The sequence below is a fragment of the Protopterus annectens genome, chromosome 2.part1 (genome assembly GCF_019279795.1).
Source record: "Protopterus annectens isolate FY-2018-M chromosome 2.part1, PAN1.0, whole genome shotgun sequence".
In the NCBI taxonomy this organism is placed as follows: domain Eukaryota; kingdom Metazoa; phylum Chordata; order Ceratodontiformes; family Protopteridae; genus Protopterus; species Protopterus annectens.
This window is the reverse complement of record NC_056729.1, coordinates 336,930,288-336,953,520: the sequence shown is the minus strand read 5'-3', so window position 1 is coordinate 336,953,520 and position 23,233 is coordinate 336,930,288. Positions and strand designations below refer to the sequence as shown.

The 23,233-nt window shown below is 40.0% G+C and overlaps 1 protein-coding gene across 1 annotated transcript in view; it reads left to right on the top strand.

Annotated features, from left to right (window-relative positions):
* The first annotated feature begins 10,361 nt into the window (after positions 1-10,361).
* The window catches only part of ZCCHC4 (zinc finger CCHC-type containing 4), a 1,048,879-nt gene continuing 1,036,007 nt past the window's right edge, over positions 10,362-23,233 (top strand). The window contains exon 1 of the mRNA XM_044062164.1: positions 10,362-10,562. Coding sequence (XP_043918099.1) covers positions 10,490-10,562 — 73 coding nt within the window. The 5' untranslated portion in view covers positions 10,362-10,489. The remainder of the gene's footprint in view (positions 10,563-23,233) is intronic.

Genomic DNA, 23,233 nt, shown 5'->3' with positions numbered 1-23,233 from the left:
CTGTTAGAGAAATCCCAATGAGACAATGCTGATGTTTTTCTAAACTTGCTTAATCTCACAAACATTTCTCATGATAATTTATTTGGTTCACCTGCTCAGAGGCTTATGTCAAGACAAATGAGAATCACACTACCAGTCAGCAAGAATTTGTTGGTTCCATGTGCTAAAAACAACAAAGCAGTAAAAGGCCAACTTCTAAAAAGTGTTTGTCCCAAAAGTCCTATACTGACAAAACCAGCAAATCTCTGAATCTGTTAAAAGAAGGAAAGATAGTGAGGATGCAGACAGAAAAAGGATTTGACAGTATTGGAGTTGTGAAACAGTTGTGTGAAGAACTGAGATCGTACATCAAGGAATCGCAATGGATGGAATTTAGGTGGACTCGATAATTATTGCAGGTGTCCAAGCCAGTGTTACAGCATCTTTACCTGTAACAGAGACTCTAATTCTCAGAGAGAACATTTTCATCACCTGTTCCTATTCCTGAAAGTATCCTTGAAAATCCTGAAGCAGAACATCCCCCAGTGACTGTCCCTGTTGCTAAACCCAGTTCTAATTATTATAGTATGAGGTCAGGTCATATATCAAGACCTAATCCTAGATACACGGCAACCTAGACATGATTGTTATTGTTTGTTATTATCTGTATAACTTGCATGCCTATTCAACTGTCATTTTTTCTTTCCAAGGCAGATTAGTCAAAGAGGGAGGATGTAGATCAGAGTGTGTGATGTACCTTTAAGAAGCATTCCAGTCAGTGGGCATGTGCATATAAGTACTGGACAAGTGCAAGCAAGAGTGCCATTTTGAGTGAGCAGCCAGAGTGAAAGCATGTATATGTGTGTAGCAGTTAGTCTGTTAGATAGTTTAAGTTTAATGTTCCGGTCATCCATCCTGATGACCTGTGCTTATTTTAATAAAATATTGGTGGAATCAATGGCTGGTTGTTTTTGTTTGCAGTTTTGGTCTATGGTTTTTACATCCATCCTGATGTGTTTGTGTGTAATAAACTACTTAAACAAACCCACCCAAGCCTTATCATCTTATTTAGATACACAAGACGAGTGACACTGTTGATATATTTTAACACAAGGAAACCTCACAAATACATTTTCAGTACAAGCATCTTTACAAATCAGTTTGATATACAAATGGCATATAATTATTTACAAACTTTCAGCTAGCTGTGCAGGCACACGTCATACATCCACTGCTGTTCTTTCTCCTGGCATGGCTGGCAGAACCTCCTATCATCACAAATGGTTATAAAAAATAATGGATATGAGCTGACAAAGGAAAATGGAGTTACCCATTTGAGAAGCAAGGTTTTGAAGGTGCAAAGTTTCATGATCTGTTTTAGGTGTGTTGGGGTGGTGTTCCAGAGTTTAGACTCACTTGTTGAATTATTAGACTTGGTAGGACTACTAAGGGCTTATTGCTTGAGTAAATGTCTACCTAGAGAGTAGTGCTGCAGGATATCTTTTAGTGCTCTGCAATTTTCTGGTGCATGTATAAGACTGTGTACGGTAACAAGTTTTGAGTTTGTTAAATAGTTGGGTAGCTCAAGAAAGTTTAGTTGTTTCACGGTTCTGCAAAGATAAATCCTGTATGTAATGCTGGCAACAAGTCTGGCTAATTTATTGTAGCAAGTGGAGAGTTTAGCTTTAAGTGTAGTATTTAGGTTTGTTAAGAATAGGTGAGGCATGTAGTTGGAACAGAAGAAATTAGACAGATACTAGTGTTTTACCACTAACCAGAGGCAAATACACCGTCCAACGATTATATTCTATATAGATAATTATAGAATAGGCATTCTATAACTATGTCAAGAATCTAAATGGCAGTGCTCAGATCTGCTCTGAGCTACAACAGAATGGCATTAAATATACTGATCCCAAGGATATTGCCAATATCCTGGCAGATCGATTCAGTGCCAACTTCATTGGTAAAACTTCCCTGTAAAATACTACATGAACAATTATCTTAATATGAATTCAAATCTTCTTTTGGCTTTTCCCGGTTAGGGGTCGCCACAGCGGATCACCTGTCCGCTCATGATTGGCAGTGGAGTTTTACAGTGTTGAGTTGCCAGACCGGCGCCCAACCTTCCACAGAAGGCAAAAACGCACACACTCACACCTAGAGACAATTTTAGTGTGTCCAATCCACCTACAGCATGTCTTTGGGATGTGGGAGGAAACCAGAGCACCCGGAGGAAACCCACGCGACCACATGCAGACTCCACACAGAAGGCACCCCAGCCGAGGATCAAACCGGAGAACCTCTTGCTGTGAGGCGGCAATGCTAACCACTGCACCACCATGGCCGCCCCCTTAATATGAATTCAAATAATAAAGTTAAATAATGAAGTAAATCTATACCTTAATAAAATAATAATAATTAAAAATAATCTCATAAAGTGTTTTGGTTGAAATTTCATAATTTTTTTAAAAATGAAATCAGTCAAGTATTATTTATTACTTTTAATTAGTGCATTAATACTATATTTACTATATTTATACATATTTATGGATTGTATAACTTTTTAAAAAAGTGCTTTCATCCTTCAGTTTATTGACTAAAGGGATACATAATATAACAAAATTCTTTAGTAACTGTTATAAAGTGCGTAAGTATATATACATATAGATACATAATTTTTTAAAACAAGTTTCTTTGATGTATAGCTAATTTATAGGTACATAATTATTTAATTGATAGTATTCAGTGATTGGCTTGGGTATATAAATGCATATGGAAGGTTAACTCATTATCTGCAGAAGTCCTAAGTGTAGAATGAAAATGTGGTGAGACTGTTAAGCGTTAATGTTGGAGTGTGCGGTTTCGTATTAAAGTTTGTTTTTTTAATACCTGGGTTACTTGTGCGATTATTCACCTGCTACCTCTACAGTGTAAAGTGTTTGTTGTAGATGCTAGTGTTTGCCTTGCATCTTTTGTTAGCTAGTGTTTGGTTCTATTGAGGGAGCTGAGTTTCTGCTGTGTTTTTTAATGGCTTGCAATATGTGTTGATCAGATTTGAGGTTATTGTCAATTAGGATGTACATAAGTTTTGTTGGGTTATGATTTCAATTTTTGTGTTTTTGGATGAGGTTATTTCAAATGACTGTGCCTCATTTTAGTATTGTTTAGGAGTGAAGAGCATATTTTTTCAGGATTTAAAAGTAGATTTGCATCTTTTTGCCATGTTTTGATAGCAGTGAAAGAATTTTGGGTGATGCCCTGAAGTATCACTAGGGATTGGGCTACGTATATAAGGGTCAAGTTGTCAGCATATTGAACTGTGTTAGTGAGGCAGGTGATAGCATGTACACTGCTTATAGAAATGTTGAATAAGTGGGAACCTAATAGTGATCCCTGTGGAATGGCAACAGTGACTGGTAGGAGTAAGGAGAGATTTGATTCCATTTGACTGTTTGCTGCCTGTCAGTCAGATAGCTGATATAAAACCATGAAAGAGAAAAACAGGGGATTGAGTGAGGCAGAGGGAAGAAAGTTCAGTTAAGCAGATGTTTCTGGTATATGGTGCCAAATGCTTTTGATAACTGAATAATGAAGATACAGGTTGCTGTCATTCCTATGTTGGTTTATGATGTTGATGAAATAGTGGACAGTGGTGATGTTATTATGGTGAGGTCTAAAACCATGTTAGGTTTTGGAGAGAAAGTTGCAAGTGGATGTATTTTCTAGCATTTCTGACAGAGGGTATATGATAACAATGGGACTATAGTTGGAAAACTCTGTTGATGTGCCACCTTTATGAAGAGGTATCATACAAGATTTTTTCCAGATGGATGGGACATCTCTCTCAGATAAGGATTGATTTATCAGTATGGATACAAGGAAAACCACAGTGTCAGCTGCTATTTTTAGGTATTCTTTTGGAAGTTGGTCAGCAGCCAAAGAGGTTAGTTTTAGAATCAGTGAACATTTTCTCATAATTGAGCTGAAATCTGAGAGAAAGGAGAATGAATGTGACTGGTTAGGACAGGAAGGGAGGGAAGAGACTTAAAATGCTACTACTGTCTATATAAAGTAGGAGTTGACTTAAGATGGTATTAAGTTAGTGGTGTTAGAAGTAGAATGAGAGGGTATAGTGGCTTGGCCAGGATATATTAGTTAGTTCAGGGATGACAAAAAAAATCTTGGATTTTACAGATGCTTAAACTGGAGGCTGGTACAATAAGTTTGCTTATCCATTTCAGTGCAGTCCTACATGAGATTCTGAGATACCTACATATATGAAATGTATTTTGTGTTCTGATTTTACCTTTTATGCCAGTTGTTCTAGGCCTTGATTCTTTGAAGCATTACTTTTTATAACCTCTTTAGTTAACCTTGGTGTAGGATTTAATTTGACTCTTTTTGTTTATATAATGGCTAGGCTGTTAAGGATATATATATATATATATATATATATATATATATATATATATATATATATATATATATACATATATATATAGTTAAAATGTGAGACAGCATCTTCAAGTGGCATGAGCTTTAATATGCATAGCCGGCTTTAGACACCAGCGAACCCTGCGGTTGCTGGGGGCCCCCTGTTCCTTGGGGGCCCCCAACCACAGCAAGTTATCTTATCCTGATATTTTGTAACATGTTTGTAAAACCAATGAAAGCTAGTAAAGCAGTCTTGTATACTTAATAAACTATGAGGGTAATAACTCTTATTTATATCTCCCTTAAAATTCAGAGATATTTCTGGTTGTAGTAACAGTGTTTTGTCAAGTAACAGCCATCAGAATTCCATTAAGTATCTTACCACTGACATAGTGCCCCTGGCTTAGTTAAACCCTGCTGTTGGACATTTTCTCCACTAAAACTAACTACATAGCCAGCTTTAGGTCCCTGCAAAACCCATGGCTGCAGGGGGGGGGGCCCTTTAATCATCTTTGACTGTGTAGTGGCCCCACAAAACTGCTGCTGGTTGGGGAAAATGAGGAAGAAAAAATGTATTCATTTCCTAATTATGCTTTTTAACATGAACAGGGCTGAGTTCTGACCCTGTTAGGATGAAGCTGATAATGAACATGAGCAATATAAGCACTAGAGGGATCAGCAGCCCAGAGTGACTTACCTCAGTGCAAACTTTGCATTTTAAAAAGAGCTAATGCTTCTGATCATCAGGGATAGTTTCTCTTTCAGGTAGGTTTATAAATAATACTAGAACATCAGATACTATAATTCTCAATTTCTTTGCTTAAGAATTCAGTGCAATCCGAAAAATAATAGACTAAAGGCTCAGAATCAGGAATATGTTTAACTCTAATTCACTTAAAAAGTTACTAGAATAACATATTTTGCATCAACATATATTTTTGGCAATAAGTATAAAACTCAGATGTCTGGATTGATTGAATGTTTGTAATCCTGAATGATTTACCACAAATCAGACTTTTTACGAAGGACAAAGCAAAAGTATGAACAACATCAGGGAAGGTCTGTGAAATCAGAGACAGTGACAGGTATGCATTACTCCTCAATGAGATAAATCTTACCCCTTCTGCTGTTTGACGACTGCTAGGCAGCAGTCACTGATCTGGTGTGGCAGTACCAGTGTTGCACAATGTATTGCTATTTGCTGAAATAAGTACAAAACTAGTACTGCTGTGGCTTGTGTGTGTGTGTGTGTATGTAAAAAATTAAAACATATCACTGATTTTTGTCTATGCATGCACCCAATAATGCCAGGACACAGACAATATTCTTCTGTGTATTAGTAAAAAATGTACCTAACAAGTAATTATATTTCAAAAGTAAGACATAATATATATCACAGAACATTCAGACACTTAGATATTCTTGGAGTCTGGTGGCCCCCACTCACCAGACTGTCTAAATGGATAATGGGGACTCCCTCAATCATCCTTGACTCTGTGTGGGCCCCCACCAAAGCTGTTGCTGCTTAGAGAAACATGTATCAATTTTCTGAATATGCTGTTTAACCTGAATGGTGCTGAGATATGACCCTTTTAGGAGAAAGCTGATAATAGCCTCTGTTTACAACCACACCCATTCTAAAACCACCCCTGCTCAAATGTGTGTGTACAGAAAGCTGCTATGGGTTATGAGGGGCTGGAGATTGCGTGGCTATTACATCTTTAATTTTCATCACAGTCAAACCTTAGAGGTGCGCACATGAAGTCATTATAGGTTGTGTTTGAGCTGTGGCAGAGTTTCTCACAGACCTCAGAGGTGTACAAAGAAGGTTACTATAGCTTGCGTAAGAGAGGTATACTGTCTGCGAGCAACAAATTTGAATATATTACTGAAATCATTCTCACAATCACGTATCAGCCATATATACATGTGGCTGTCTTTGAGAGCTAGGGGTGAAGAACATGCTATGTATATGTATATCAGCAGTCACTTGAAATATATGACAAAGACAAATTAAATCTCTGCTTTCATCCTAGTCTAACACCAGAGGGATGCATAGACAGTGACTGTCTTTTGTAGGGGGTTAGGGAGGTAGGCAGTATTCCCAGATAAGACTTAAGTATTCTCACAACTACTGGCTTGTTAGTTTACTGTAAGCTACTATTTTGTCAGTTTTGAAAATTAAGCCTTGGTCACAACTTATGTCTTCCTTGAAAGAAAAAAAAATAAGACTGAAATTCTTTTCTTTTTCATGATTTTTGTTTAGGCCACCATTGGAGTAAAATGTTGAGAAAATGGTTTAAAATGCATCCCAGACCATCTGTAAACCTATGGCTTCTTAGGCCCTGGCTTACTTATTTCCTAAATGGTTATTATTGTGCTGTCTTGTTCAGGAAAGGTGTGTTGAAAGGAGGCAAGGAAAACTAAAGCTGAACCGCAACATTGAATTTCTTTCCTTAATCACAATTTCTGTTTAAGCCATTATTGGATGAAAAGGTTGTGTAAAAAGAAAAAAAAAACTTTAAAAATGCACTTCAGAGCATATAGAAAGTTATGGCTTCTTGAAAAAGTTGAGAAAGGCAAAATGTGAGAAAAGGAAGAAAAACGTAGCATGCATGGCATGGAGAGCCCAAAAGGGGGGGGGGGTCTGAGGAGAGAACTGGAGAGTGTACGTGTGTATGTGTGTGTGTGTGTGTGGGGGGGGGGGTTGAAATGTAGACCCAGTTATCATTTCACTTTAAGTCCAGACCTATACATAGAGTTGTTGCAATGTACCATTGTTGCAACTAAGTGGCAGTAACTGTAACTGCCCCTTTATTAGACAGGTCAACATAGTGATAATGTGGTACATAGACCTGTTGTAATGCAAGAGCTTGTAGCTACAGGTCTGTCTGTGGATACTATTCATATAAGTTTGCAGCACAAAATAAAAGGTTGCTTAGAATGGATGGCATTGATAGGATGATACTTATACTGGAAGTGCCTAGGGGGCCCCCAAAATGCTAACACCAGCCCTGTTAATATGTTCCAGTTATACTGGGTTAGAAAATTGATGAAGGTGCATTTGTTAAATTGTGTTGCTTTACAGATTTGGTTATAAAGTATGTCACTGGACTGGCTACTATAGTTTCTGACTGTATAGTTGGTAAGGTAGTTGCTTATTGTGTTTGGCAGACATACAATCATTTGGATTGTGTTTGATTTGTTGCTAAGAATCCAGTCAAAAGTAGAATGCCTGTTAGAGTCATTATTGCTTCTAGTGGTGGAGGTGATTATCTGTGTAAAGCTGTATAAGTTAACTGATTCTGTGGGAGTGTTATTGTTGATCAGCTGCCAGTTTATGTTGAGGTCACCTAATATATAAAAGTGTAGAGCCATTTACATTTTGGCTTAGGTTATATTGTAATTTTAGTTGATATGGACTTTTGAATTGATATATCTGTAGGTGAAGTGGTCATAGAAAGTAGAATGGTAGAGGTAAGGTGATATACTGGGGAGATCTGAGGTGATTTATGGTGTAGTAAATGTGGGTCAGCAGAGGTCACATTTATTAGTATGGAAGAGTTACAATAGCTGGTGAGGTAAGTTTCTACACAAAGTAGCAGTATATTAAATTAGTTTGTGTTATGAGAGGAGATTTATGAGATGAATGGAGGAGGGAGTTTTGCAAAAGATTTCCTTAGAGTTATTGTTAGGAAGAGGACTCGGAAGGAGTGGATAAAGTGCAGAATAGTTTTGAATGATACTGAATATTATATTGACGTTGGGAATATACGGATAGAAAGAAGAGTGATTCTATGACAGTTGTAAAGTAATTCGGGGAGGTACAGGGATAAATGGGTAGTATAATATCTGAGTAAGGTTGGATGAGTGGAAATTGAGGGAAGGGTAGGGGACTGTAATGAGGCTTACCTGACCCAGGAGGCCCTTTACTGCAGAAATAATTCAGATTATAGGCAGTTTCATGTTAACACAAAGTAAAACAGGTTTTGTTTTAGTTACTGAAAGCACAGACTAAGGAACTAGAGTTAGGAAGTTTTAAATAACACAATCTACTGCTCATAATGAGTTTGCAGTGACCAGTTAGGTCAGCAATCCTTACAGTGTAAAGACTAGTCCTTTGGGTGGGATGTCACAGCCGCACTCCAGCAAAAAGCAGAAAATTATCTGACTACTTTATGTTAATACGCAGCTAAGCCCTTCTTCTTCTTAGTCGTGTCATGTGCAGTAGAGCTCCTACTGTTTGAGTGAGAGAGGACATCATTTGATGTCCATGAGCTATTGCATAATAACAAATTATCTCAGTAGGCTGCTTCTAACAGGTAGACCTTTTGCATAGGGCCAGCTCTCGCTGGTGCGATGTGTGGCAGAGCTCATGTTTGAGTGACAGAGGTCACAATTTAATGTTCATTGACTCTACCCTGTAGAGAAAGGTGGTGACAGAGTGGATATGGTAACCTAATTGACATATTCTACACGAACTTACATGAACACATTAATGTTTGGTGGGTTGATATTATATGTAATTGCGGCTTATTGTCTCTATTGGACCCATGTCACATTTTCCCATACTTTTTATTTCAATAAAAACACTCGAGAAAAAACAACAAAAAAAGTGTACATTTTAAACTGTGCAAAATTCTGGAGCAAAGAAAATGAGAGGTATGACTCACCCTAATCTTAATAAATTAAGGCTATCCTACCCAGTCTTAACATCTTCATAGATTTAGAGGTAGGTTCTATGCTATTAATCTGTGGACTATCACAAGCCCAGTAGATAACCACAGATTAGAATCAAACCCACTTACTTTGTATCTGTAATGTAAAGACCTTCACCATTAAGCCAACCCTACCTTCCCCTTAATATTTTGCACAAGAAAGCACTTTGTCTGGCAGGTCATGACATTAGTTCATGCTATTGATCTGGGCTTTATTTCTTCAGTTGCCAGCTGAGTGAAGTGCCTAAAGCGGGACATTGTTATAGAAACAAGAACTATTGTAGGACAAACTCTACCCACAACAAGTGGAAAGGGATGGACGTTATTGCTGAGATGAAAGTCTGTTCTTATACAATTTGAGTTGTTTCTGTCATTAAACATCATAGTAAGGTGTTTCACATATAAAATAATGATTTTATGTTTCTGTGCGGAGTCTGTATGTCCTCCCTGTGGTCGCGTGGGTTTCCTCCGGGTGCTCCGGTTTCCTCCCACATCCCAAAGACATGCAGTAGGTGGATTGGACACTCTAAATTGGCCCTAGGTGTGAGTGTGTGCCTTCTGTGGAAGGTTGGGTGCCGGGCTGGCAACTCGACACTGTAAAACTCCACTGCCAATCATGAGCGGACAGGTGATCCGCTGTGGCGACCCCTAACCGGGAAAAGCCGAAAGAAGAAGAAGAAGATTACAGGAAAGTGGGATATATTTATTGCCCTAAAATTTCAAGACATATTTCATGTCCCCCCAGCAAGATACAACTGCCCACACATGACTGAACTGCATAAAGTGGGACAAGTTGGGAGGGCGGCCTAATGGTTAAGGTGTTTGCCTTACAAACACAAGGTGCAGGGTTTGAGTCTCACAAGGGATAACTGGCTAGGCTTAAAATGACTCGCAAGGGCAGTTAGCTTAGTACGAACTTATGAACTTATAATAACGCAATGCAGCAAATTAAGTGCGCACAAATCATACATGTAAAAAATAATATAGAAACATTTAACAATAGTTAAATAAACGTGGGATACTTCTGCACTTATTGTTAATGATATGATTTCACCTTTCTCATTTTAAACCACCGAAATGAAACAATTGAAAGCGTTTATTTGCTGTAATGAGTGCTTCTTCATATTTATTCTCTCTATTTTTTCTAACTGTTGCAATCCGCACGGTGGCAGCACTGAGGTCTACACACGACAGAGTTCATTCTTGTTTCGTCTCAGTATCCCTTATTCAATGAAAGACCCTTTGAATAAAGGAATTATGGGATAGTGGCGGTATCATGGGAGCCTACATAAGCTAAGTAATTTTCCTGTATAGTTCGAGTTTCATGGAGATTGTTGGTACATTAAATCGTTAAAATGTCTGATAGGCTGGGAATAGACGTTATCCTTAGTGAAGATATAGACGCCAGAGCGCCGAAGTGTCCTCACGGTGTGTTGACATCCTTTTTTATTTTCACTACAGCAGACTGGAGATAATTTTTGTGGTGTAATAACCTGTTTCTGCAAAGGCTTTTTTCTAGTTAGGTTGATTAAATAAAACAGGCTGTTGCTTATGAGTGCATAATATGTTTTTATGGTCAGTGTTTTTATTAAGGGTCTGCATCCTAGTTGGATTTTGGTATTCTTAGGATGCTGACAGTCAGTAGGAAAAGCAAGCTGCAACTGTCATGTGTGGGATGCAGATGTGATGTTTCTGATGGGTCCTGAGACTTGTGGAGTCTTTCTCACTGTGGAAACTGCCTGATTCTTGACGGGTGCTGGCTTCACTAGTTCTTACAGGAATAGCTCTCAACCTTCCACCCACAGAATGAGAAGCACTGCCTCCATAATGTGGAACACTTGCTAACAACTTCAACCAGGAAGGTTAAAATATGATATTTTTAGTTAGAGAATTGTTTTAACGACGTAATATAACTCAGTTCTATTTACCATGGATGTCTGTTAAAAATTGCTAACACTGAATGTGTGGCAGACCCTTTCAGTTTGGAACTTCGAGGAACATGAATGTTTTAAGACCCCAAATGAGGAATGTTCTTATTAATGAGATACATTTGAGAGGTATGCTTACAGATGTTAGAGTGATCTTTTTACTGATTGTATGAGAGACAGTAGAGTTGTGTGGTGAAATCCGTGTAGTGCTGGGGCTGTTGGGATCCTGTAAAAGCTGGGCAGTAGCTGGAATTATGAAGTGTCCTGTGCTTATTAGTCAGCAAAGTCCTGAAAGGTGGCAATGCGTAGTTAATGTTGAATGACGTCTTTTAGTTTTAGGTAACCCTTATAGGTTCACAGGTACTTACTAGGCTGTTACTCTGTGGATCTTAAAAGGTCTAGCCTTACACTCTCATGATAGTTTTAGTCCTTATTTTGTATATGAATATCCCAGATGTAGCAGAACAAAGATAAATTGGGACATTTATTCAGAACCACAAATACTTGGTAAGCACTTTCATTCAGCAATGAACTTCATCAGACCGAGTAAAAAAAAAATCAAACCATTCATTTATATAATGAGTTAATCCATTAACCCTTTACTTTTTAAAAAAAACTTTAAAATTCTCAGGATCATTAATACCTGGACTTGCACAGGCATTCAGCCTTTCCTGCCAACGGTATTCTTTCCAATCCAGTTCATCTTCAGTGTCCCATCTAGTACTAAATCCTAATACCTGATCTAAAATAGCAAATTTATAAACAACAGCCCCTCCCAATTCATGATGAGCACAATTAACATGCTTAGCTGAAGCATTAGTAAAATCTTTCTTCTAAATACATCTGACCTGTTCATAAATTCTAAAATACAACTCTTAAACAGTTCTTCCTACATAAAAGACCGAACAAAACTGGCACAACGCAATATATAGAAAAATAAAAGAGCACAGCGTTGCGAGTCCACAAACCTTATTTAATATTAAAAAATAGTAAAACTAACAGGTTAAGTGCTTTCATCAAATCAGTATGACTTCTTCAGAACAAACTATCATTGTCAATTATACATTTAAATACAAGCTGCTGGTCTGCCATTGGTTCTAAACCAACGCAATATATATTACAAACCTAGATTTACAGGGTCTGTATTAGAACATTGAAGTTTCAAAACTTTGAATGTTCTAATATCGACCCCTATTCAGCGAAAGCTGAAAACATCAAACATACAGAACAGCAAATTCTTTCCTAGGGAAAAAAAATTGCTGTTCCAAAACACATACACACAACACAAGCACACCAAACGAACAACAATCCACACACATACACCTAAAATCTTACACCTAACCCTACACTAAACTATACACATAGCACTAACTATCCACTTACCTTAACCCAAACTCTAACCCTAAGGTCCGTCACTATCATACACTCACCTCACCCGCGCCCTAACCCAACTCCCCTACCATGCCATAACCCTCACGTCCACACAATCGCACATGTAGCTTACCTGCCCTAACCCTCACGTCCACGCAATCGCACACATACCTAACCTGCACCCTAACCCTAAATAACCTAACCTGCACTCAATCGCACACTTACCTGAACCCGAACCGTAACTTTCCACCACAGCACTGAAAATACCGAAGCAACAAAAATGGACAACTGAATTCTTTCCCTAGAAAGAAATTCGTTTTTCTGTTGCTTCGATATTTTCAGCTTTCGCTGAATAGGGGTCGATATTAGAACATTCGAAGTTTTGAAACTTCGATGTTCTAATATAGACCCAATTTACAATTATATATGGAATATGACCTCACTGTATTCTTCTTGGTGTCAACAATTACTTTTTCACCCTCTAAAATATAATTGCAATAATTGCAGCCATTATATTTGAACATGCCTTTTATTTCACACTTCTCTCTCTTACAACTATGAAAAATTTCTTTTAGGGTTTTACCTCTTCTGGAGACAAAATACGGATTGTCCCCTATTATTTTTCTCAATCCTTGAACATTCATAAGAAGCTTCCAATTGTTCTTTATTATTTTCCTTGTAAAGTTGTAATTTATCACCCATTCATCCAAGTTATGTTTGAATAGAGTTGGAGAACTACTTTGTTTGTGTGGGGTGGAAGACTGCATAATAGAAGCCATAGTTTATCAGACATACCTATCTATTCAACATGTCCTGTTGCAAAAGAGAGTGAAATCACGGGTGTTCACTCTGCCATTGGACTTCCGAATGTGTAGTAGGCCTGACAGGAAAAGGGCCTATTGAGGCTCTGTACTTGAGGCAGACATCACATCTTAATAGCCTTTAAGATACTGAGAAGAGGATGAGGCTTTGAGTTGGGCTGCATAGTTTTCATGATTTAGGCCCTTGATTTTTTAGTGAGCAAGCCTTGTGGTCATTCCAGTTTTGAGTAGTGTTTGGACTGATACATAATGAAAGGGGCATTATATTCAATGACTGGCCTAATAAGTGCTGAGTATAGTGGAATGATAACATCCCCTGATCCTGGATACCATACTTTTAGACATAAGCTGTGTGAGCGAAAAAGGACTTCCTTACAACAGTGGATACATGGTGGTCAAAATTCAGTTCATTGTTAACGTAGGTTCTCAGATCCCTGAACTATAGTGTCAACTTTCTGGATTGTGTTGTCAATGTGATAGTTACAGGAGAAGTCATGCTAGCTGAAGGATACTATTTAATACATTTCTTGGCATTTAGTTTTGGTCCATAGTTTTGACACCAGCTGTTTTGAAAAGGCACTTCTGGAAGAGATTAGTGGCCCCATATGATGATTATAATGGCACCAAGTTTACAGTCATCTGCAGACTTGGTCAGACACAGATCTCTTGACATATGATTTGACCACCAATAAGTAGATGACAAAGAGAAGTGGCTCAAGGATTGAAGCTGGGGTACACCACTTGTGACATGTATTTTAGAGGTGGTAGAGCTGATCACTCAAATTTCCTGGGTTCTATTACTGAGCCAGTTTACTATCCTCCTAAATGACTTGGGTTGAGAGTCTGTAGGTTATCTATGTCCTTATTGATTTCATAGTCATCCTTTCCATAGCCTTATAGATGATGTTGGTAGGGCTTATGGGTCTATAATTACCTGGGTCCATTGGCATCCCATCTTTGTGGTAGGTGATGGCTGTTTCTGTCTTCCATGCATCCTGCACAAAGCTTATTTGGAGGCAGATATTTAATAGCCTCTGTATGGGGGTCTGTCAAGTCCTGGTTCAGGCTGGCCATTAAACGGCCTAGTATGTTATTTGACCCCATAGAAGAAGTGTTCATGGCCTTAGATAGTGTCTTGAGGACTTGTTCTTGTGAGATTTGAGGGGGAATGAAAAGGGTATTTTATTTGGGAATGGGAGGATTTGAGCTAAATTTGTCTACTAGTAGATAGATTGGCTGTGTCTGTGTTCTTTGGGTGTGTGTGTGATAGAATTTACTTTTAGCTCAGCCCAGCACTGAACATTGTTTCTTTGGTTTCTAACATAGTTAAAGAAGACTTTATGGTTACGTTTTGCCTGGGTGTTTGCTGGGTGGCTAATTTTACCTTGTAGCAAGTTTTGGTCAATTTAATCAGGTTACTTGAGAGGGGAAAGATGTGTCTCTGCAGCTGTTTACATGTGCATAAAATTTGGCAGTAAAGGATTCCACATAAGCAGTGGGGTCATCAAGTTAGAAGGCATTTTGAATTTAGCAAGGTGATCACTCAGTTTTAGCAGATTAGCCTTAATATAATCTCTGAATACAAAGGTATTTGAAGATGCTTTGGGCTTCATTCTAATGGAAAATATTACTGATTTGTGGCCAATTTGACCATGGAGGAAGTTATAACTGGAAGGGAGTAAAGCTGTCCCATATTGGTAAGGATTTTATGGCAGTGAGGACTGACTGGTCCAGAGAGTTTGACGTCCAGAAATTTCTGGATATACATTTTTTGAGGATATTTATTTCCCATTTGATGGAAGTGTAGTTGAAGTCTCGTAGGAGAGAGGTACTTGGCTTAATGCATAGGAACTCCATACTAGTTAGGTAGGTGGTGTGGTCTGAGGGGGACATAGAGAGGGTCCTATAGTTAGTTATGATATGATAATTTTTTATAGTAAGTTTTTGGATGTGGAGGAGTTGCGAGTCATTATGTTGTCTGAGTCTTGAAGTGAAAATACGAGGGACCACTCCCTTTAGTACTCTTGTCTAATGTGTTGGGCTTGAATGTGTGATAGGTGTGGAAACTGGAGTGCTGTCATTGGTCATTAACTAGGTCTTCATGATGATGCATATATCAATGTTTTCCAGAATAAGCAGTGCTTTTAGGGAGTGGATGTTTATGTTCAAGCACCTAGCATTGAGCAACAGTACCTTTATGTTATTTGGATTGTGTTTTGTTATAAGACTGATGTTGCCTAAAAAGGCACTAGGGGGAGGGGGCAAATATTAAGCCAGTATACAAAAGCTTCAGAGGGTAGGTGCAGGCCATCCCTAGCAAAGCAGTTAGGACTGTCTACCATCTCCTCCCAGACTGATATACATCGTGCTTCCTTTGAATGGCACCAGAAACTAAGCCAGTTATTGAAGTAAATAAATTGTTATCCACATTGCGGCATCATTCTTTGTGATGGCCAAATACTGCTCAAAGCTAAGTTTATGCCTGCTTCAGACACATATTCCTAGAACTCCATCATGTCTCTTCTCATATACTCCAGGGAGGTGTATCTTGAGTCATTTACAACCATGTGCAGTATGACTGTGTCGTGTGTACTTGTACAGCAACAGGACTGCATACTTCATGTGGCAGATACTGGCACATGATAGGCAACCATGACCCTCTCCTTGCGCTACTTGCTGAGTGGTGCATTGGCTTTGCTCATTATGAAGTCATCTATGACTGGGATAGTGGATTGTGTAGACATTTACCTTACGAGCTTTCAGAGTGAGACATTGTAATTCTCAGATGTATGCTCATGGTGGGTGCTGCTTATGTTGTATATTTCTGCAGTTGCTGAGGTACTTGTGTCTTAGTTACATTTAGGAGGCCTTTGTGGTTCAGGTAGGTTGCTGTTAAGAGTTTCGGGATATGTAGGTGTGTGTGTGTGTGTGTGTGTGTGTGTGTGTGTGTGTGTGTGTGTGTGTGTGGTCTGAGCTGTGTGTGATTGGTTTAGTATGGTGTTGTGTGGTGCTGACTATGTGCTTGTTATTTGTAGTGTCTTTTTGTGAGAAGTTTGTCTCCAATAACATTGTACAACTACATTTCTCACACACGGTGTCAGTCTAAGTAGTAAGAGGTTGTCACGAAATATGAAGCAATTTCTACATCATCTCATGATACACATTTCAACCAACCTGGCTACAGAGATCCATGGTTCCAAATGCTTATTAATGGGGGCTGAAGTAAGCACCTATGAGGTTTGGAGTTGATGTACTGACGTGCTGTCTGTTTAAAGCTGGTAGTCTTAAGTCAGTGAAAGAAGAGCAGCATGCCTTCTAGTGTAAATCAGGGGCTTTTCAGGCAACTACTGATTGTTAAGCACACTAGGAGTTTTGGAAATACAATATATAGTGAAAGTCAAGGTTCTAAATGTCTGCTTTTATTACAGTGCACAGTTAAACAAGGATACATGAAGAATAGCACCACACAAATGTAGGCAACTCGTACAGCGTAGAAAAGCAAAAAAATATTCAAACAAACCCACTGACCAATAGCAAAATACACACTTCAGTGTTCTACAAAGAGGCCTAAAATGGCAAAAGTCTGTCTCCAGTCTCAGTAGAATACAAATCAAGGCAAATCTTAGATTATTATAAAGCACCAAAATAAGTGCATAGTTCACTTTGTGGGCAAGATTCCAAAAGACTTGTTCTTAGTGTAAGTGACTTTATTTGGTGTAAGGTCTTTCTGTAAAGTAGGCTTACACCTTGGGCCAGATTCTAAAAGACTTGCTCTCTGTGTAAGTCACTTACTCCAGCGTATATATTCCGAAAGTAAATCACTTACACTGAGAGCAAGTATTTTGGAATCTGGGTGAGTGACTCAGTAAGACTATTTTTCACAGGTGTTTCAGAGCTGGTATTCTAGTTGGGTCTGGTGGAAAATTGTTAAAATCGGTAACATGTTTGCTTAGCATATTGCAGCTCTGAGCAAAGGAGCATAAGGTTGTGTAAATGCAGGCAACATATAACAGCACAGAAAAGCAAAAAACATTCATACTTGTGTCCTAAAAGCAATAAGATCTTGCTAAGAATCATGGATGGTAGATGTCCTTCTATATCACTGTTGCAGTATTCCTAAATATAAAGAATGTCTCATCCTGGGCAGCCAGATGCTCGGCCAGTGTACTTTAGATTAAAAAATCTTGTTTGTGCCATACATCACATTTATGCTCCCCACACAGAACGTAAGGCATAAAAGGGACATAAGTTTACAACTGCACAGAACTTCTTTCGCTGCCAGTTTGAGTGCAGTTGTTGCCAGTTGGTTCGGAGTTTTTGTTGCTGTACTGCATTTTGCAACGCTAGATAAGTGCCCTGTTGGGGTTATTTTTTTTCCAACTTGCCAGACTGCACATGTGGAAACACCCATTTGACTAACACCCAAATGACTTAAACTTCAGACCTAAAACTCAATGGTGCCTCAAGTCAGTTTGGCTGCAGCATTGTCACCCTCTGACTTTCAGGGTACCTCTCTTTCTCTGTCTCAAAAAGGAATTCGATTGGTGGATTCGACAGTTTGTTTTCAACCCAGGCTGGCCCTTTCAGCCTCCAGTCCCTTCTCAAGAGCTGTTCACTGATGCCTCGGACATGGGGTGGAGGGCTTCTCTGGATCACCTGAAAGTTCAGGATCTTTGGCGTCCCCATCAGCAGTCGGACCATATCAACATCAAAGAGATGAGGGCTCTGATTCAGGCCTTTCACCCCATATTCTGTCTGGGTCCCTTGAAGGTCTACACATACAACACTACTGTGATGTGGTATGTCAACAAGCAAAGGGACACACAATCTTACCTCCTCTGCAGGATGGTGCTTCAGGCTTGGGAAGTGGCTCTCAGTTAAGTCTTCAGGTTGTGTACATTCCTTCAGAGCACAAACTTGTGGCAGGCGCTCTTAGCAGTTCCAAAACACGGGCTCATGAATGGATGCTTCACAGAGATGTGTTTCTGGGCATAGTCCATCAGTGGGGTATTCCTCAGGTAGATTATTTATTTATTTAAATTTGTTGACCGGGAGTGTCCGACTGGACGTAGGTCCATTTTCAGCGGAGGCCCGGGGAGAAAAGCTCCACAGTAAAATAAACGGACAGTAGTTACATTGGATTACATAGCGATTAACAATTTAACATAGCAATTACTTACAACATATTTACAAATGAAGAACATAGTATATCAGTAGACAACTAAAATCTTTATCTGTGAAGTACATAACAGACATTAACAAATGTTACAATGAGAAGTTCCTGCTGTATAATAAGTACTAGGCTTATGAGCATCTGAGCTTGCTATAATCAAGGTAGTTAGTGGAGTGGAAAGAAAGGTAGTAGTTGGATGGGGTGGATTATATTAGAGTAGGAGTTGCGAGGGCTTAGCCAGCATGTTTTTAGGTGCGCTTTTAGTAAAGTTTTGATGTGGGTGCATGATGGTACGGAGGTAATTGTGGGTGGGAGTGAGTTCCATAATTTGGCTATGGTGCAAGAGAATAGTGCTTCACCAGCAGAGTTATTGGCTTTAGTGATCTGCAAGTGATTTTTGTTGCTGGATCTTAGTGGTCTGGTGGTGCGATAGGGTTGGAGTCGATTCTGGAGGGATGGGACATTTAGTGGATGGTTTACTAGTTTGTGGGCGAGCGAGAGTTGATACCACTGAAGGAGGTGAGGGAAGCCAGCCCAGTTCAGCAAGTGAGACAGTGGTGAGGGTAGGATGCCCCTGTGGCGAATTTGGCGATTTTGTTGTAGCAGGTCTCTAGCTTGTTTAGATCACATTGCCTTAGGTTGGTATATATTGGAGAGGCATAAAGTAGGGTGGAGATAAGGTGGGAATTGAAATCTTTGCTGCTTTGGTGAGAAATTGCTTATTTCTGTATAACGCTCCTAGTTTTTTGTGGACTTTTTTTATGGTCATGGATATGTGAATGTCAAATTTTAGTTTATTGTCTGTTTCCACTCCTCGCAATTTGGTGTGTTCAGTTGGGTATATAGTGGTGTTGTCTTTTGCTGTGATGTTAAAGTGAGAGTTTTGAATATGTTTGGTGGGTTGGAAGATGAGTAGTTTAGTTTTGTTTGGGTTGAGTATTAATTGGGCATCGAATAACCATGTTTCAACAGAGGAAAAGGCTTCCTGTGTGACTTTTTGCAGTTTGGGTAGGGACTGGGCTGAGCAGATGATGGTCGAATCATCTGCGTATTGTATGAGTGTGCCATGTTTGGTGGCAGAGGCTAGATTATTGGTGTAAACAGAGAAGAGTAGGGGTCCAAGGATGGATCCTTGGGGAACCCCTGTGGAGACAGGTAGTTGGGGAGATATGTCATTCTGCCATACAACGAATTGTTGGCGGTCAGACAGGTAACTCTGAAACCAGTTGGTGACTGATTGTGAGAAGGCTAGGTTATTGAGGACAGAGATAAGTTGTTTGTGTGGGACCATGTCAAATGCTTTAGATAGGTCTAGGAAAGTAGCAGAGGAGAGATAGCCATTGTTTTTATGCTGAAGGATAGTGTTAGTAAAGGAGAGTAAGGCAGTGGTGGTGCTATGATTTGGCCAGAAACCATGCTGAGTACTGGAAAGGAGGTTGTTAGTAAGGAGGTAGTCTGAGACCTGAGAGTGTATGCATCTCTCTTGTATTTTGGAGAGTGAAGAGAGAATAGCTATGGGGCAGTAATTGGTTAGTTCTGCGGAGGGTCCACCTTTGTGGAGGGGAATTATATGTGATACTTTCCACAGTGTGGTAATGTAACTTTCTGACGGAGATCGGTTAATCAAGATGGATACTGGGTAGGCCAGAGCATCAGCTGCGATTTGTAGGTATTCACTTGGGAGGTTGTATGCTGCTAATTTGGTGGGCTTAAGTTTAGTTAAGAGTTTTTTTATGTTGGAGGTAGGTACAGGAGAAAAAGAGAAGGCAGTGGGGAGATTACTAGTTGAAGGTGTGGGTTGGTGGGGAGGGGGGTTGTGTTGTTTAGCTAGTGATAGTATGGTTTGTGTGAAGTGTGTGTTGAATGAGGTAGCAATATTTTCTGAGGAGTGAGGGATGTTAGGAGGAGGGATACTGACTTTACCTGGGTGGAGGATGGAGTTTATGGAGGACCAGAATTGTTTGGGGCTGTGTTGTGAGGAGTCTAGGGCAGACTGGTAGTATTGGAATTTGTCCTATTTTATTAGCTTTTTGACTCTATTGCGTAGTTCTAGGAATTTCTGTCTAGCTGAGGGGGTTTTGGTTTTGCGCCAGTGCTCCCAGGCTTTATCCCTGTTTTTCATTTCTGACTTAGTGGTTTTCTGTAGCCATGGGGAGGGTTGTGCTTTGGTTCTGGAAAATCTTATGGGGGCATGGTAATTAAGGATGTTCAGGAAGGTAGTATTAAAAAATTCAACTGCGTCATCTAGACTGAGGTACTTTAGAGGATGCCAGTTACATTCTGTGAGGGATGAGATGAATGTGAGTGGGTTAAAGTTCTTTGTTTTTTACGTATTTGACGGTAGATGACAGGTTTAGCTTGGTATAGGTATTTTTTGAGTAGGAATGTTGGGGAGTGATCACTGAGACTATCTGATAAGCAGCCTGTTATATATGACTGGGGACTCTTACTGACTAGTATCCAATCCAGGGTAGTGTGCTTGCTGGAGTTTTTATTTATCCTGGTTGGTGACTGGACTAGTTGGGTGAAGCCATGAAGGTGTACATGATGGGTTGAATTGTTGCCAGAACAGGATTGCCAGTCAATATTGAAATCACCTAAGATGATAGTTTCTTGGGAGAGATGGTGGGTAGACCAGCTGAGGAGGTTTTCTAGTGGAGGGATGTTTTGGCCAGGTGGGAAGTAGCATCCAATTATGTTGATGGTTTTGTTTTGATTAATTTTGAGGTTGGTATATATTATTTCTTCATTGCCTATTTGTGGAGCTGATGATTTTAAGATCTGGATGTTTAGATGCTGTTTAAATATTATAGCTACACCACCTCCTTTTGTTTAGCGGTCTACTCTTAGTATGCCGTAACCTGTAGGGAGTATTTGCTCACTGGTAATGTGAGGTTTTAGCCAGGTTTCTGTCAGGATGACTATATCTGGGGAGTACAAGTCTATGGTGGCATGGAGTTCATGGACTTTGTTGGATATACTTCTAATATTTAGGCTTAGTAGAAGGAAGTCACTTGGCTTTCTATTGGCTGTAATATGGGAGAAGTTGTGGTTTCTAGTCTGATTATGAGGATTGGGGTTGGAGATGGTAGGGTCAGGGTTGGGGTGGATGTCTCCACTTAGGGCTAGTTTTGATATGCATGAGATTATTAGTTTTCTCAGTTTTTGAATGTGTTTGTTTATAAGGGAAACTTTATGATTGTGCTCTGTGGGTAATAGGTATGGTGGGAGGGTTACTATGTTAAGTTGTAGGGATGCTTTATGTTTGAGTAATATAGTTGGTAGAATATGTGGGGAGTGTATAGGGATGGTTCTTAAGCTGGTGGGAGGGGAGCTGAGTGTGGGTGAGACATGAGTGGTGGTGTGAGTAGTAGTACAGTGGTAGTGGTTGAGTGGGGGAATGATGGAGCTTTGGTAAGATGTAAGATATGCAAGGAGAGTGCATGCAGTGAGCATAGGAAAGGTATGCTTGTACATGTTAATTGAGGAGGTGTGATAGTAGTGGGAAGATGGAGGAGGTAGTGTTGGGATAGCGCTGTGGTTGGCTATTGGAAAGATGGGAGGGGTTTGAGTGCAATAAAGGTGGGACCACTGGGGGCGGGAGGGAATAGGGGGCAGGATGGGGAGCGAAGCGGGTAGAGACCCTGGGAATAGGGGGCAGGGTGGGGAGTGAAGCGGGTAGAGACCCTGTTAGTTGCTTGTATGAGGGGGGCTGGAAACAATCACAACTGACCAAGGACTGCTGCACGGGGCCGCATAACTAGGGGCAACTAGATCTAACTAGATGTTTTTGCCTTTCCTCTAAACAGACAGCTTCCTGTCTTCTGTTTCAGAGTGCCATGCCATCTGGCCTGGAAGGCAATTGCCCTGCCATTTCTATGGAAGGGGAGGTTTCTTTATGCTTTCCCTCCTGTTCATCAACTTCCATGAGTCCAGCAGAAGATTTAGCTGGACTCTCCAAAATCATGCTAGTGACCCCCTTTTGGCTACGACAGCACTAGTTTCCCCTCATAATGCATCTGGCCAAGGGCAATCGCCACAAATTACCTCACCTATTGGATCTCCACACACAGGACAAGGGGTCTCTCATCCATCCTCACTTGTGCACTCTGCAACTGACATTGCAGGTGATAGGGTTTTGATCCCTTTCTAGCACCTCTTTATGGAGGATTTGCACCTGATTTTACAGAAGGCAAGGAAACCCTTAACCAGAAAATCTTATATGTCGAAATGGAAGAGATTTTTGGTCTGGTGCCCCGCTGTTAACCAGGACTCTTTTTCAGAGGGGGGCCCCGTTGGTCCTGTCTTATTTGTGACAGTTGCTCCAGTCTGGCATGGCCTATTCTTCCTTGAAAGCTCATTTGCCAGCTGTTTCTGCTTAACTGCCCTTGACTTCTTGTTTTGAGATCAAACAATTTCTTAAAGGTGTCCTGCATGTTAGGCCTCCAAGAAAGCCTGTTCCTCCTCCTTGGAACCTTAATTTTGCTTTGGAGAAATTGACTCCGGCAACTTTTGAGCCTGCAGATTAAGCTTCTTTGTAACATTGTACCTAGAAGACCTGTTGTGTTGCTGGCTCTTACATCTGCTTGGAGGGTTTCTGAGCTCCAGGCCCTTATGGCCATTCCTCCTTTTGTGATTTTTTCACAGGGTATAGGGTGCCCCTTTGTACTACTACTCCTTTTATGCCTTGGGTGGTGAATGAGTTGTCCTTAAATCAGTCTGTACAACTCCCTTCCTTTTCTCTCCTCCTCAGTCTGCTGCTGAGAGGGTCCTGCTTACCTTGGATTTGCACAGACCGCTCAGGTA